The sequence below is a fragment of the Melampsora larici-populina genome (genome assembly GCF_000204055.1).
Source record: "Melampsora larici-populina 98AG31 unplaced genomic scaffold MELLAscaffold_4, whole genome shotgun sequence".
Taxonomy (NCBI): Eukaryota; Fungi; Basidiomycota; class Pucciniomycetes; order Pucciniales; family Melampsoraceae; genus Melampsora; species Melampsora laricis-populina.
The window spans coordinates 2,181,854-2,194,998 of NW_006768768.1; the positions used below are offsets into that span (position 1 = coordinate 2,181,854).

The window sequence follows — 13,145 nt, forward strand, 5'->3', positions numbered from 1 at the left end:
TATTTGAGCAAGCATACGGTCATCGCAGCTTTCCATCACGTTTATTCTCTTAGTTCTTTTTAAACTTATCATTCAATTTTTTTTGCAAGATCACATTATTCCTCACATGTACAGTAAACCAAGTACTGCGTTTCCGTTACTACAGTCTTGAAAAAGTTCTATATATTTACATCTCAACTATTTTGAAAGCTCCCGAAGAACCTTCATCACCTATCGATACTTCAACCGTTCCTCGGATTTTCCAAGAAATTGACGAAATGTTTTTCAAGAACTCACCATCGATCTTTCCTGAAGATCGAAAACTTCAACCCAAACGAGAGACATTGAAGTTTTCGAGTTTATTAAGCTTACCCAACCGAATTATCAAACCCCCGGTGGTACCGAAGGCTTCCTCGTCCGCCGATGCTCCAAAGAAGGAAAAAAGAAAGTTTGAGTTCGGGAAAGTGCGAACGTGGTCAAGGTGTTCGATGACAGAGGTCAGTCAATCCACTCATTTATGTTTACTCATTAGATTCATTACTCTGCACCGAATTTGCATTCACTTTGTTGACGTGTCGTCTTATGAGTTCAGGTCAAGTTGAATGATATCCTTTTCGGACTACATACACCGCCCTTGACGCTCGGTGAATTTGAGGACTACCTCCTCCATGTTGAACATACCCCGGAAAATCTGTAAGCTTTTTCTTTTCGTAATACCACTCGATACATCTAGACTAATACATCCTATGTGTCCTCTTTATGATGAAGGTACTTCTATTTTTGGTTAAGAGACTACACTACCCGCTACCATCAATGGGGAGCTGGTCGAAGTAAGCCAGACGTCAATAATAGTATGAGGTTGACATTAGCTGAGAAGCGTGAGGGTCAGTATACTCCTATGTTTACGTTGACTTCGTCATGGGAGGTGTACATCTGATGTTCCACCCAACTCTTTTCTGCACAGCTTACAATCAATTGTCGCAACAAGAAGCCTCTTCCGAGATTGCCAAAAACGGATTACCCGTAGAATTGAATGAATCCCTGGAAATGGCCATCAGCACGTTCTTGTATGGTCAGCCTGCGAAGCGCCACCGTTCGCCCTCGAGCATCGAGCTTGAGTTGAATCTTCCAGCGGATGTTAAAGATCGAATCAAGCTTGAGTCCACTCTGAGCGGTCACCCATCTATATTCGATTTGGTCGAGAAAGAAGTGATGAATATGTTAGAAGAATCCATGAAACGCTGGTTGGTCCTCAGCTCTGGAAATGCCGACCGACTCCGGTATGTTGCGAACACAAGCATCTCTCATTGAACAATACATTGTCAAACACCGGGCTACACCCTCCGCTTTTTCTTTGCTCATTCGTCATATCTTTCCTCTACATTCGCCTTTCGCCTTTTCTCGCCCTCGCACTCACCCCTGTGCTGGCACATCTCATTGTTTAATTTGATTTTATCATCATGTCGTTTTTTCTCATCCGGAAATTGTCTCAAACCTAGTGTTTGGTTTGCGATCGCTCTTGGCACCATGTGTGTTATCATAGCCATCACCGGCGCATTGCTCCTCAATTATCTCACGAGCTCTCCTCGTCTCAGGCTTGTGACCACCCCACTTTTCTGGTTAGGCATCATCACCTTGACTTGCGGACTACATCGTACCTGTCCCGTCATCTTTCTCTTTGGTTCTTACCGGCAAATCCACGCCTGGGAAGCCGTCCGCCAACCCGAGGATTCGCCTCTTCCAGCATCTTCCGGCACGCATATAAACCTCCACAACGCCATCACACTCCCTAATGCCACTCATGCCAAACCTCAAAATTGGCCCCGCAAGAACCAGAGCTACCAGCCTCCACCTGCTACAACAGATCCTAAGAACCTTCTCACCGCATGGGACTCCGTTTTGTCCGATGATCCGAACATTTTAAAACCTGCATTACTCTCCTCTCAACCATCTACCCCTACACTGGATAACCCACTTCTTTCACGCTTGAATAAATTTTTTATCCCGAGCAAGGATCTCAAAGCTACGCCAATCTTTGGTCCAGTTACTCGAGTCTTCAGTCCGCTGGTGATGCGTGCTCAACGGAGGTACGTTTTTACCGCGGTCGCTTGGGCTACGTTGTTTACAACCGTTTGGATCCCATTTTGGCTCTTGATTCCCTCGCCCTTCCAACGTCATGATTAGACACCTTTTCTCTCTGTCTTCGTTTTTTCGCATCTCCTCGCTTCACTGATGCAGTGTTGTACTTTTAACTTGTTTTTGTTGACGCAAGATCTCGGAGATTATCCTCCATTTACTCTTTCCTAGCTTGCAAAAAAAGGTTGTAAGATGTTTATAAAGACGGTTGTTTTGGGACACCTATCATTATCATTTACACTTGTAGTTTTTTCTTCGCTATTCTTGTCATCATTCAACCTCTTGATTGATTGGTCATCATTTTTTTTGTTTAATTTCCCTCTTTGATGTTTTCTCTGGTATTTTTGTGTGTGCGGGGTTACGGTTCGAAATCTTATATCAAAATTACAACCACTGGCAACAGGTTCTGGTCACCTCACATGAGCCAAAATCAAATTTTTCATTTGGTCAATTAGCTCCATCATACCAATTCAAGCACAGCTTACAAATGAATGCTTAAAAAAAATGCCTGGGTAACCACCACCTATAAATATCCGTGTAGCACGTTGACGTGCACACACGGAGAGTTTTGAAATAAATCTCAAAGTCTTTTGGTCAGATTGAGACTGAGATTTTTGTTGAGCACCCTTTGTGCTTTGTGATTTGTTTAAAGGATTTGCAGAATCCTTTGTTGTCAGTGGGGGCCAACTGACTTTCAACCTCCCAGGTGATAAGGGGGAGATGTACTTGTCGTGGAACCTCTTTGATGGGCCATTACAGGGTCCAAGGAAAGTCTTTCGTGTGTGCACGTTGACGTGCTACACGGATATTTACAAGGTGCACAAAACAGCTCCATCACAAAAGTTTGACTCATAATTGAAGCAGAGAATATGTCAGACTGTCCTTATTGCACATGTGAAGGACGTTGTTTGGAAGCGGTTGGATTGAACCATGGGTGGCTCCCAGCTAAATGCACTACTCAGTAAAATGAATCCACATGGAGGTGCAGGGCTTGAGGTGTGTACCAATGGAATCAACATTTATGACATATCAACTGTCTAATTAAAACATAGGAACCAAAATTGAAACATCAATTTTCCAGAAAAAGTAGAATCCTTACTTGCTACCACGGCTCAACTTTGTGCACATGTCTTGGCAAAAATACTTGATTGCCACAAAAACAAATCTGTGGGGGGTGAGGCAGTAGACACACTGGCCAGGGTGGGTCTCTGTATGGTGAGCATAGTGCTGGGTAAGAGCAAATAAAGATTGTTGATCTTTGCTCTAGAAAGTTGATGTTCAATCTCACAGCTGGTGTGACTTGAGGATAATTGATGAGTGGACATTTTTTTCTCAATGTTTGCATGCTCTTTTGGAAAAGCTTTAATTGCCTTGCTCAAAGTGTATTCTCTAGAGATGTTCATACCCTAGGCACTATTGCTCCTTAGGGCACCTGTAATACTGACATTCAAAGACTTTGTGGTTTCATTTGAACTGTTAGTTGCATGTTGATTTTCAATGGAACAGACTGCACTTGATATATTCACTCAGAATGAATGCTGAAAGCATGAGGCATATAATGGAGTTATAAAGTAAGGGCATTTAAATTGAAGCTACATGAGGTTCTTGTAAAGTCAATGATGCACATCTGTTTGAGTATCTTGACTCTTTTCCCTGCATGAACAAGATACATATGTTGAAATTCTCTCAAAGTATCAGTCCTCTGATTTGTTACTGTATTTGGGATCTGAATATGTCAACTTTGTTTACTTCCTGGTTCTAATTTTCAGACTAAAATGCCAAACTGTTCAAGTATATTTGAAAAGTCCCGGTGCAAGGGTTTTTGTACCCACATTACAAGGAGTTAGATTAAGACCATCAGGGCTGAAGGAAAGGTCTAAAAGTAGGAAATAGCAAGAGTCTCATCAAAATGATACTTTTCATGAAAACATAGGAGAATCAAGCATAGACATTAGAGCCTGACCAAAGTTTCTACCCTTGAGTTAGCCTCTCTGTATCAACAAATGAATAAAACGTATTTTGACTCCTGGTTTGTGCTACAAAAACTCTACATTTCTTCAGGCCAAGAGATTTCAGGAGTGTGGGTTTATCCATGCTCCCCCTGATCAAAAAGTGCGTTTGTCCAATCAAATTAGCAAATGTACTACAGTCAACGCCCGAACCAATCCGACACAAAAGCCAGTATCGTATTGGTATTGTATTGCCAATCCGACATCAAAAGTCGGATTTCTCCATATTGCTTCACCCAACCCGACATGAGAAGTCCCCTTTTTTCATATCGGGTATCGGCGACGCGATACAGGATGGAGGCGATTTGGCTTTTTCCTACTTAAAAAGCCTTGCAACCAATTTTTAAGTACGGTATCGGCTCGTATCGCTTCAGCGACACAATATGGCCGACCGAATTTTTGGATTTTTTTTTGTCCTCATATTGTATTGGGTATTGGTCTGAATATATGGGTTGGCGGATACGACATGGAAACCCTCCGAAAAGTCATATTGTGTCGGATTGGTTTGGGCATTGCTACAGTTGAACCAGTCTAGTCTCAACCACAGGCCGGCCCCGGGTCCGGCCCCAAGACCCAAATTTTGGCCTCTCCAGAATACCTTGGAGGCCCTCCGGAAGACCAGACTTGAGCACTTAAGTATTGAGCTTAAGTACTTAGGTACTCAAGTTAAGTACTTAAGTACTTGGGTTGAGTACTTAAGTCCTTACGTACTTAATATTAGGCCGCCTAAGGTACCTAGACCCAAATACTGAGGTTTTGGGGAAAAAAAATCAAAAAGAAATGGCCCATCAGATCAACTTTTCAAGTCATTCCCGACAATAACACCATGTAAGAGCATCTCCTATTGTCTCGGTAAACGGCTTTGGTACGGTAAAATTCCCAATCGTGTCAAAAACATCGGTACCCACAGAATCCCAGCCAATCATATGTAGTACAACTCATCCTCAAAAACAATCGCACTCTATCAGACTATCCCACTACACCTGTATGTACATCACCATCAAACATCAGTTTGGAGGTGTTGGTACCTTTGTGAATTCTTCACTTTTCAGATCAATTGTCTTCAAACAATCATATTCACAAAATGTTTGTTTTCTAATTGATCATTTTCAAAGTAATCGTTTTCAAATCGATCGTTTTCAAAGTACCATTGTTTTCAAATCAATCGTTATTGAATTGATTGTTTTTGAACCGATTGTTCTCAAATCAATTGTTCTCAAACCAATCATCTCGTTCTCAAAGTTATTGTTTTGAAATCAGTTATCATCAGATCAGTTGTGTTCTTTGCAAACTGATTCCTCTCGAATGGATGTTTGTCTGATAGAAAAATTTCCAACCATAAGTTTTTGAAACCCCAAGTGTGAGATTTGCAGTTCTTTTACCAAATGCACAATAGTAGGAATGTGGTGTTTCTGTACTGTACTTTGTTTGAGATAAAGCAACGATAGTGGATTTCCACTGTTCTGTATCTAATGATACTGTACCGAGTGAGTATGTACAGAAAATTTACTGTAGATTTACTGAAACAATAGGAGATGCTCTAATAAGCCCAAAAATCACTTTTTACATGATGTTTATCAGTATGAGTCATGTGTATAAATTTCTGTAATGAAATTTTGTTTCTGCAGAGCAGTTGTGGTTGAGACTAGACTGGTTCAACTGTAATTGTCATTTTTCATTCGGTGTCTTGTATCAGGTTAAACAAGAGAGGCCCATTGTGTCAAGGTACCCGGTGTTGGAATCTTTTTGAATTAAAGCTTTGATTGTTGAAAGAGCTCTGTAGCCCATAAGAAATGTGTCCACAATTAACTCTAATACTGTTACAAGCGAGTGAACAATGCTTAGTGAATAATATTATTATGTAGAGACACTGCAACAATAAGTGTGTAGTTACATACAATGCTGTTGCGGACAAAAATATGGCTGAACAACCCTTGGGGTTCTGAGATGACATAATATGGCGGTGCTTAATCGCAGTCATTCCCGCTCCAAAGGTACACACTATAAAACCCAATACCACGGTAAGTCAGAAAAGCTCAATGTTTTGTGACAGCGGTATGCAAAAGAGCTTTGATCATTCAAACCGAGCTCACCAGAAACTCAACATAACCTTTACGTCGCCTCTTGCCTGCATGATCATCAATCCATATCAGTAACTGTAGGCTGAGAAGACCTGTATCATCCACTCGCAGAGACTTGGTGATCAGTACAAAGAAAAACAAAGGTTGGTCAAGATATGTCAAGCATTGAAGGCTGTGTGGATGATATGGACCTACCGCTTTGCTCGATACGTCTAAAGCTTTCCGGAATTTTAGGATGTGTGAAAGCTTGTATCTATGTGGATCAATTGGCACACGTATTTCACAGAGAGGAATGCAAGGAAAGTAGATCAGAAGATTTTCAAAGCTGAGGTAGACTCAGCAGTGTAGAAGAAAGCTGTACAACGCTCAGCTCACGAATTGTTAACAGATCCAAACTCTTCAAGTTCATCTTGATCGAGACCAGGTGGTAGTTTACAAGTGAAAGATTCCAAGATGTCTTTATCATTCGGAAAATCAACGGCTGATGATCCTAAACTACCTTCCACCTGAATACGAAAATAAGGATGACTAGCTACATTATGAGTTGGCGGTATAGCTTTGTTGGTTGATTGTCTTGGTCTTTTCGGCTGGGGTTCCTTCGTGGCAGTAGTAAGAGGTGGTGAGAAAATAAAGGTGATGTCGGATGCGGTCTTGTCATCGAAGAGAGCAAAAGAAGATCTGAGCCAATCACTCTGCAGGGGTGGATGCAACGCCAGGAGAAGAAAAGCGCAACACTGTCAGCATATTTCCATCAACCACGCTGAAAGATATAGATCCTTGTTGAACAACCTTGAGAATGAGTTGGACGACCTGTCGATCTGCAGGAAAAGTCATATCAGACATTTCACCAGGTTCGTAGGTAACCAATTCACATCGAGTCACGACTCCGCTATCTTCAATTCTAAGAATGGTTGAGAGAGAAGAGATGAGTACAGAATTCAAAGTCAAATATTCAAATAAAGAACGTGGGATGCGATTCTCACCCACAGTAAGACCAAGGGATAACCTTCTCCTTCGTACGTTATCCGAATTGCGCTACATTGCTGTTTCTTTGTTTTGTTCTTCTCATCTCTCATCCTAAACCTTCGAGATTCATCAGATTCGTTATCCCCATCTCCATTTCGGTATTGATCTTGATGGGAGGGTTCAGGAGATGATCTGGAGTGAGATCTTGTGGAAGAAGCAGTGCCAAAGACATTCAAGCATTCGATGAGTGCAGTCAGTGAAACTTCAAATTGAGATTCAGTATCTTCTTGCTCTTCAGCGTTCGGATCTTGAGCTTGACTATCAAGACGACCCCCGCCAGGGTTATTACTACTTGATGGCGAAGAATTAAATTGAGATTGAACCGGTCCCCTTGGGGGTACAGATGATCGATTGGGAGGCGGGTTGTAGGACCATTCGCTAAAACTTTCTTTTTCCATGTACGCGTTGGCTACATATATAAACATATTTAATAGTCAGCATAGGACCAATAGAGACATGGATTTTCTTTGTGGCAATCGGGATCGATAGCGAAACCACAGGCTTGTGATCAACTCGAATCATATAATATACCTTGCATGGTTTTTCCTGCTTCGACTCCGACATGAATCCCAGCATCTGAGATTCGAAAATTTGCTCTAGTGGAGAAGTGAACCGTGGAAAGCAAGACGGCCAAGGGTCGTAAGTCGGGAGTATAGCAATAAAAGACCTACTTCGAAGAAGATGATAATTGATTAATGATTCGCCAAAAAGTGTATGAGACGTCCAAGAGTTCCTCACATGGCTTGTTTCTGACGATTCGACTGACATGGTGAAGGCTTCTTTCTAGCTTGATTATTGAGAAACTTCGCGATTCTCTTGTGTTGACCTTTTCTCGCTCGTAATGCCGTTGGCTGATGCGGTACGTTTTCTGTCGGGGGCAATTTAACGAAACCTTCAACATGAGGTTCGCCTTCCGAATGTGAATAATGGAACGCTGAGAAGTGCTGACCTTCTTATTATCTTCTTCCTTGACCCAACTCTCATGGCGGTGCTTCCTGCACTCTTCCTCGGCTCAATGGATGACAGAGGACACGCGACGGTACCGTGCACAAGCTCCACCCGCCAGTTTTGGTTGGGACCGAGAGGCGCCATGCACCTTCAGCAAGGCTTGATATTATGGATCATATTGATTGATTTCAAGTAAAGCCTCAAGATACTCCTCAGAAGTACCATACAAAAAGCAGCGGGACATCATTACGGGATTTGAACTTTTGCCATTTGAAGCAATTCAAAAACATGAAACACGGTGAGAAAAGAAAGGGTAAGACATGGATCACGCTACCCAAAAGGATGAGGACACATTAGGATGCAAAATTCGAATCTGACGATCCCTGTGGGCTTTGCTAAAAACTATTATTCGTGAGGGATTAAGGGAGCAATGCAACAAGCATGAAACGATTGATCAACGATAAAGATCAAAGGATAAGGAATGTGAATAATCAATGAACAATGAAAAGATGTTAAAGTAGTCATGGTCTTTTATATTTGGGGTATGTAAATTTTTTGAAGCAATTGGGTTTTTCTTGGAGGAAGAAGTTTCAAATCCAGACGAAGTGTGACGGATCCTAGCACCAGAGTGCTGCTATCCTTTTTTGTTTAAAAATGTGAGATGCAGAAATAACTAAAAATTTGGGTAAAATCGACTGTCGGTCATCTTCTACCTGATCAATCAATCAATGTCCGGCCCGCGGTAAATTGTCGATCGAGTGACCATCAGTCTGATCGGAATAGGAAGTGAGATTCAGCATGAAGAGCTTTGTGTTGGAAGGTGAGAGATGCGATCGTATGAGCGTACCTCCGTTGGACTCGGTACAGTCGAAGTAGGAATACTACTACAGTCCATGGTCCTAACCTTGCCAAGATGCCTTTCTGCACGATCAACATCGACCATTGTATAGTCATCCCATTCTGGATGCTCGTGAGTCTTTCCGCCCATCGCACCTGCTCCAGATATTTTGGGGCGAAGAACCCCCGAAGATGAAGAAGCTCCAGGCATGTTCCGGGCATTCGAAGAGCTGTGACCCATGTGATAAGTTGCCGGTTGATAGGGGTTCATAAACTGGTCATGATTGGTGGGATGCGAATAGTGAGCTGGGTTATGACCTGAGTAGATTGAAGGTAGCGCTCCAGAGGCTTCCTGGGGAGAGTAATCCGCAACAGACGAGGGATTTGATAGGTTTGCGGTGCTTATCGGCGTGTAAGATTGCGGAGGTTTGTGAACATATGGACCCCATTCTTGTATGTCTCCAGGATGCATAGTTGTGTGAGTCAGAAGAAGGTTTGAGAGACTGGTAAAACACGAAGAGGTGGACTATGCTAAGTGACATGGTCATCTAGAAGGCAGAACACAATCAGACTCACTAGTCAACCCTCTCGCGCAGATGAGCATTTTCACTCAATATCGCCGCCATATGGACCTCCTGATGTTGGGCTGCTCTCTATGAAAGATGAGATATATATCAGACCTAATTCCATTGACTCATTCAAGACACGAGGATGACGTAGAGTTGGAGGTGAACTCACTTTTCGTCTCTCTCTCATGGCTCTCTGTGCCGCTCGATTCTGTTCTCTTCTCTTCTAATGACAAGATTTACAAAATCATAGATTGAGTCTTCTGCCAAGTATATGATGGAAAACCGCATATGACGGCACTGGTAGCTTACCTCTGAGACTTTGGCATTCGGAGCCTTCTTCCCATTACCTCTCGGGGTCACCTCGGAAGGAACAACGTCCCGATCGATATGCTCCTCTTGGTGTTCAGTAGGCGGACGAGCATCCGGTGTACCATGAGTGTAACGAAATGCTTGGTAGGATGCGTCGACATGATGGGGTGGGAGTCCATGATAGATAGGGTGGTCAGGACCTTCTTCGACTGGACTATAAGTATTGAACTCCTGTTTGGCAACCTCTGGGTCATCTCTGAGGTACAGCGATGCTTCTCTTGCTTGTTGTTCGAACTCCGGGCTCGAGCAAGATGAGGAAGATGAGTCTGGGTTTTGAGGGTAGTTTTTGTAGCCACGCTCAAATCTTACTTCTCCATGTCCTTCGGGTGAAACATATTCAGGAGAGATAGACCCAGAAGATCGCGGTTGATGGATGTGAAGGTCATGTTCGGTAAAGCAATGGGAGGGTGAGAGAATGCGACGAGTAGGAGCTTGTGACTGCTGTTGTGGGTATCCCATCTCCATGGAAGGATGCTCGACGGATGCATGATGATACCCATGGACAGGATTCATCGCAGGTGAGTAATACTCTGACATTTCCGCGATTTGGCCCGATGCCGATGGCCTTCGAAGATCTGGATATACTGGTACCATCTCCATGACTTGACGTATTTCGGAGTTGGCTTGACTCGTGGAGTTGGGAACAGAGGCAACGGAAGATATAGCAGGCATCTGTCGGAGTTGATTCATCGCCCGTCGCGCGCGAAATTGCAGTCGCAATCAATGATGAAAACCTGAATTGAGGGAATACAAGGTAAGGTTCAAACTTGAGAAATCAACGAAAAAGAATGAAATAGACGAGCCCTAAGACTGCTACCGCGGTCGCCGGCTGAAGTAACCTAGTTTGCAGGAGATGTACGAAGTCTTTATAGAGAAGCAATGGAGAGAGGCTCAGTTTCTAAGCCGGATTGGAAAAGGCCACTGATGTACGATTTATCACGATTGAAGATTGCCTGAAGGCCTAGTCAAGGGAAATTGGACAAGTTAAGCACGTACTTTGTGGAGCTGACGGCAGCTCTACGTATATACTGACGAGTAAGGCTCGCTTACAACAGCTATGTTTTTGAAGTGAAGGGAGATGTGGAGCCTGAGGTCATGGTTTTGAAGTAAAATTTTGACATTGAAAACACAACGAAAATTTTTACCGGGAGATCCACGAAGAAAGATACCCCAAGAAAAATCGACACAAACAAAGATTAGTCTTTGAATAGGATTGTATCGACGCGGAAAATTGTATCTTGTAAAACAACTCACCACCCCTACCAAAATTGGGTGTCTACAGAGAATCACGGATTTGCAAATCCAACACTTAACCAAATCCGACGGTATAAGGATCAGGAAGATATGATACAAGGGGTCGCTATATCAACCTGTGGAGTGCTTGATTCAAATCAAAAGCTAAGCCCGAATTGACAAAGGCAAATCCAGTGTTTGATGTGGAATTTTCGAACCTCTATCAATAAATCAACAAAGGGAAGATGAGCATTGACGTGCTGGGCGTGTGTATTGGAGCAGATCGAGCTGAGCGCAGATCCCGAAAACAATAAGGTCTGAAAGTTCTTCAGCACGGGTATACTCTGGAACTCTTCTTTGCTGCACAACAACAATCTTCAATGAGGTGATGGTGTGTTTGTAGCTGACTAACGGCATGGTGACAATGATAAGAGACTCACAGTCTTCGGTAGTGTTGCGGAGGTTCGATGAGATATAGTTCAGCTGACAGAGGCGCGAGGGAGATCGTTTTTCAGGTCTGGAGTTCCTTAAGTTCTGGTACTACAGAGAATCGCGGAAGAAAGCGTGTCTTATGTATGTGCTTGATTTCAAGTTGTGTTTCGCAGTTTAAAAGAAAAGATATCGGGTCGAAATAAGATGGTGATATTTCCCTCCGTTCTCAGAACATGTTGAAAGGGAACACCCAAGAAAGCCAAGATGACTGGGACTTATGAGCATGTTAAAAAAAGTCAGGGGCCCAATTCCGAGCTTCAGATGGCCATCCTCAGTGGTGGAACTAGAATTGGAGTAACTACAAATGATTAGTTGGGGATATGTGAGGCGGAGAGGAGAGAGTGGGCAAACTGAACACGTTGGGCGGCGAGCGTGTTTATCACGGTCAATGAGAAGCCCGAAGCAACTTCAAGCTCCAAGCGATATCTCTCTACTACACTCCTCGGCCCCTTTAATATTAATATCCTCTCCGAAAGCGGTCTTCATGAGCTTCAGAAGGCTCCATCGCCTCCAACGAATACTGTCAATTTCAAGAAGCTTGTCCAATTCTGAGCAGGTGGTCCGGCAAAACTCGAGCAAATTTGCCAAAAACTTTGGCAAGCTTTGTCCTATTACCAGTGTATGTGTATGTTCTTGGTATATGTTCTTGCTGTTGCGGCCATTTTCACCGTCAGCTAAACTTGCACATTTCCTTCGAGCCCTTGACGTTTGGGGGCTCGACATTTGACGTTTTTTTGAAGATGCTACTGTAAGTTACTAGGTATCACTCATGCCTGCCTAATTATACCCAATATCCGGCATAAATGAAATCATGATAAGTGAAAAAGATAGCGCAACTTTGACACTCCTGTAGCAGGTGTTTAAAATTTCACGGTCAGTTCGGAACACTCGCCCAGGTACAAATTACGATGTTCATAGTCGCCTGCTACCGCTATACATGTACGGAAAGCTAGAGGAAATAAATAAAAAGATGATGCGCGGAATCGTGCGCATTACGGATCAATAATCGAACAGATGGGCAAGCATTCAATCAGCTTTGCGGCTCGCGAGGTGTATCAACTAGCGTGTTCGCATACCTTGAGTTCATTTGTAGATTATGGGGGTGAGGGGGGTGAGGGGGCGCCTTGTAGACCGATAGTCGATTTCCTTCACAAAGATTGGTTAAGGGGGAAAGTTTGTGTTTAAGTGATTAATGACAGCGCTCACAGAGGGGGACTTGAAGTTGTCAAATACAACGTAGTGCGCACTTAAAACAAGGATCGTCTGATTGGATGACTAGAGTTGACCAATCGCATCGCAAACTGTTGCAGGCTGCTATGGCGTGGCTCTCTGTTCTGTCACAGCCCCATCAAATTTAAGCTGCAAACCAATCTGACACTGGATAAGCATCCTCATACACCGAGAATCGAACGAGAGGAGTGAGCAACGAACCCCAGAGGCCCAGGGTCCTTTTCTCGCTCGCAGGA

General features: G+C 43.3%; 3 protein-coding genes across 3 annotated transcripts; 1 reads left to right on the plus strand and 2 right to left on the minus strand.

Moving 5' to 3' along the window:
• Positions 1–257: 257 nt before the first annotated feature.
• MELLADRAFT_60021 (uncharacterized protein) lies at positions 258–2,163 on the plus strand (the record flags this gene model as incomplete). Its single annotated transcript, XM_007405554.1, has 5 exons — positions 258–476; positions 572–672; positions 748–863; positions 944–1,259; positions 1,479–2,163. The coding sequence occupies 5 exons, from the start codon at positions 258–260 to the stop codon at positions 2,161–2,163; spliced, it is 1,437 nt and encodes a 478-aa protein (XP_007405616.1).
• A 5,402-nt stretch (positions 2,164–7,565) lies between these two features.
• Positions 7,566–8,201, minus strand: MELLADRAFT_54997 (uncharacterized protein; the record flags this gene model as incomplete). The annotated part of the gene is made up of 4 exons (XM_007405654.1): positions 7,566–7,640; positions 7,763–7,898; positions 7,970–8,101; positions 8,183–8,201. Coding segments are annotated over 3 exons (241 nt in total), but the record flags the coding sequence as incomplete, so codon positions are not given.
• Positions 8,202–8,904: 703 nt separating this feature from the next.
• MELLADRAFT_92445 (uncharacterized protein) lies at positions 8,905–10,644 on the minus strand (the record flags this gene model as incomplete). Its single annotated transcript, XM_007405653.1, has 5 exons — positions 8,905–8,949; positions 9,027–9,519; positions 9,593–9,669; positions 9,755–9,808; positions 9,895–10,644. The coding sequence occupies 5 exons, from the start codon at positions 10,642–10,644 to the stop codon at positions 8,905–8,907; spliced, it is 1,419 nt and encodes a 472-aa protein (XP_007405715.1).
• Positions 10,645–13,145: the final 2,501 nt, after the last annotated feature.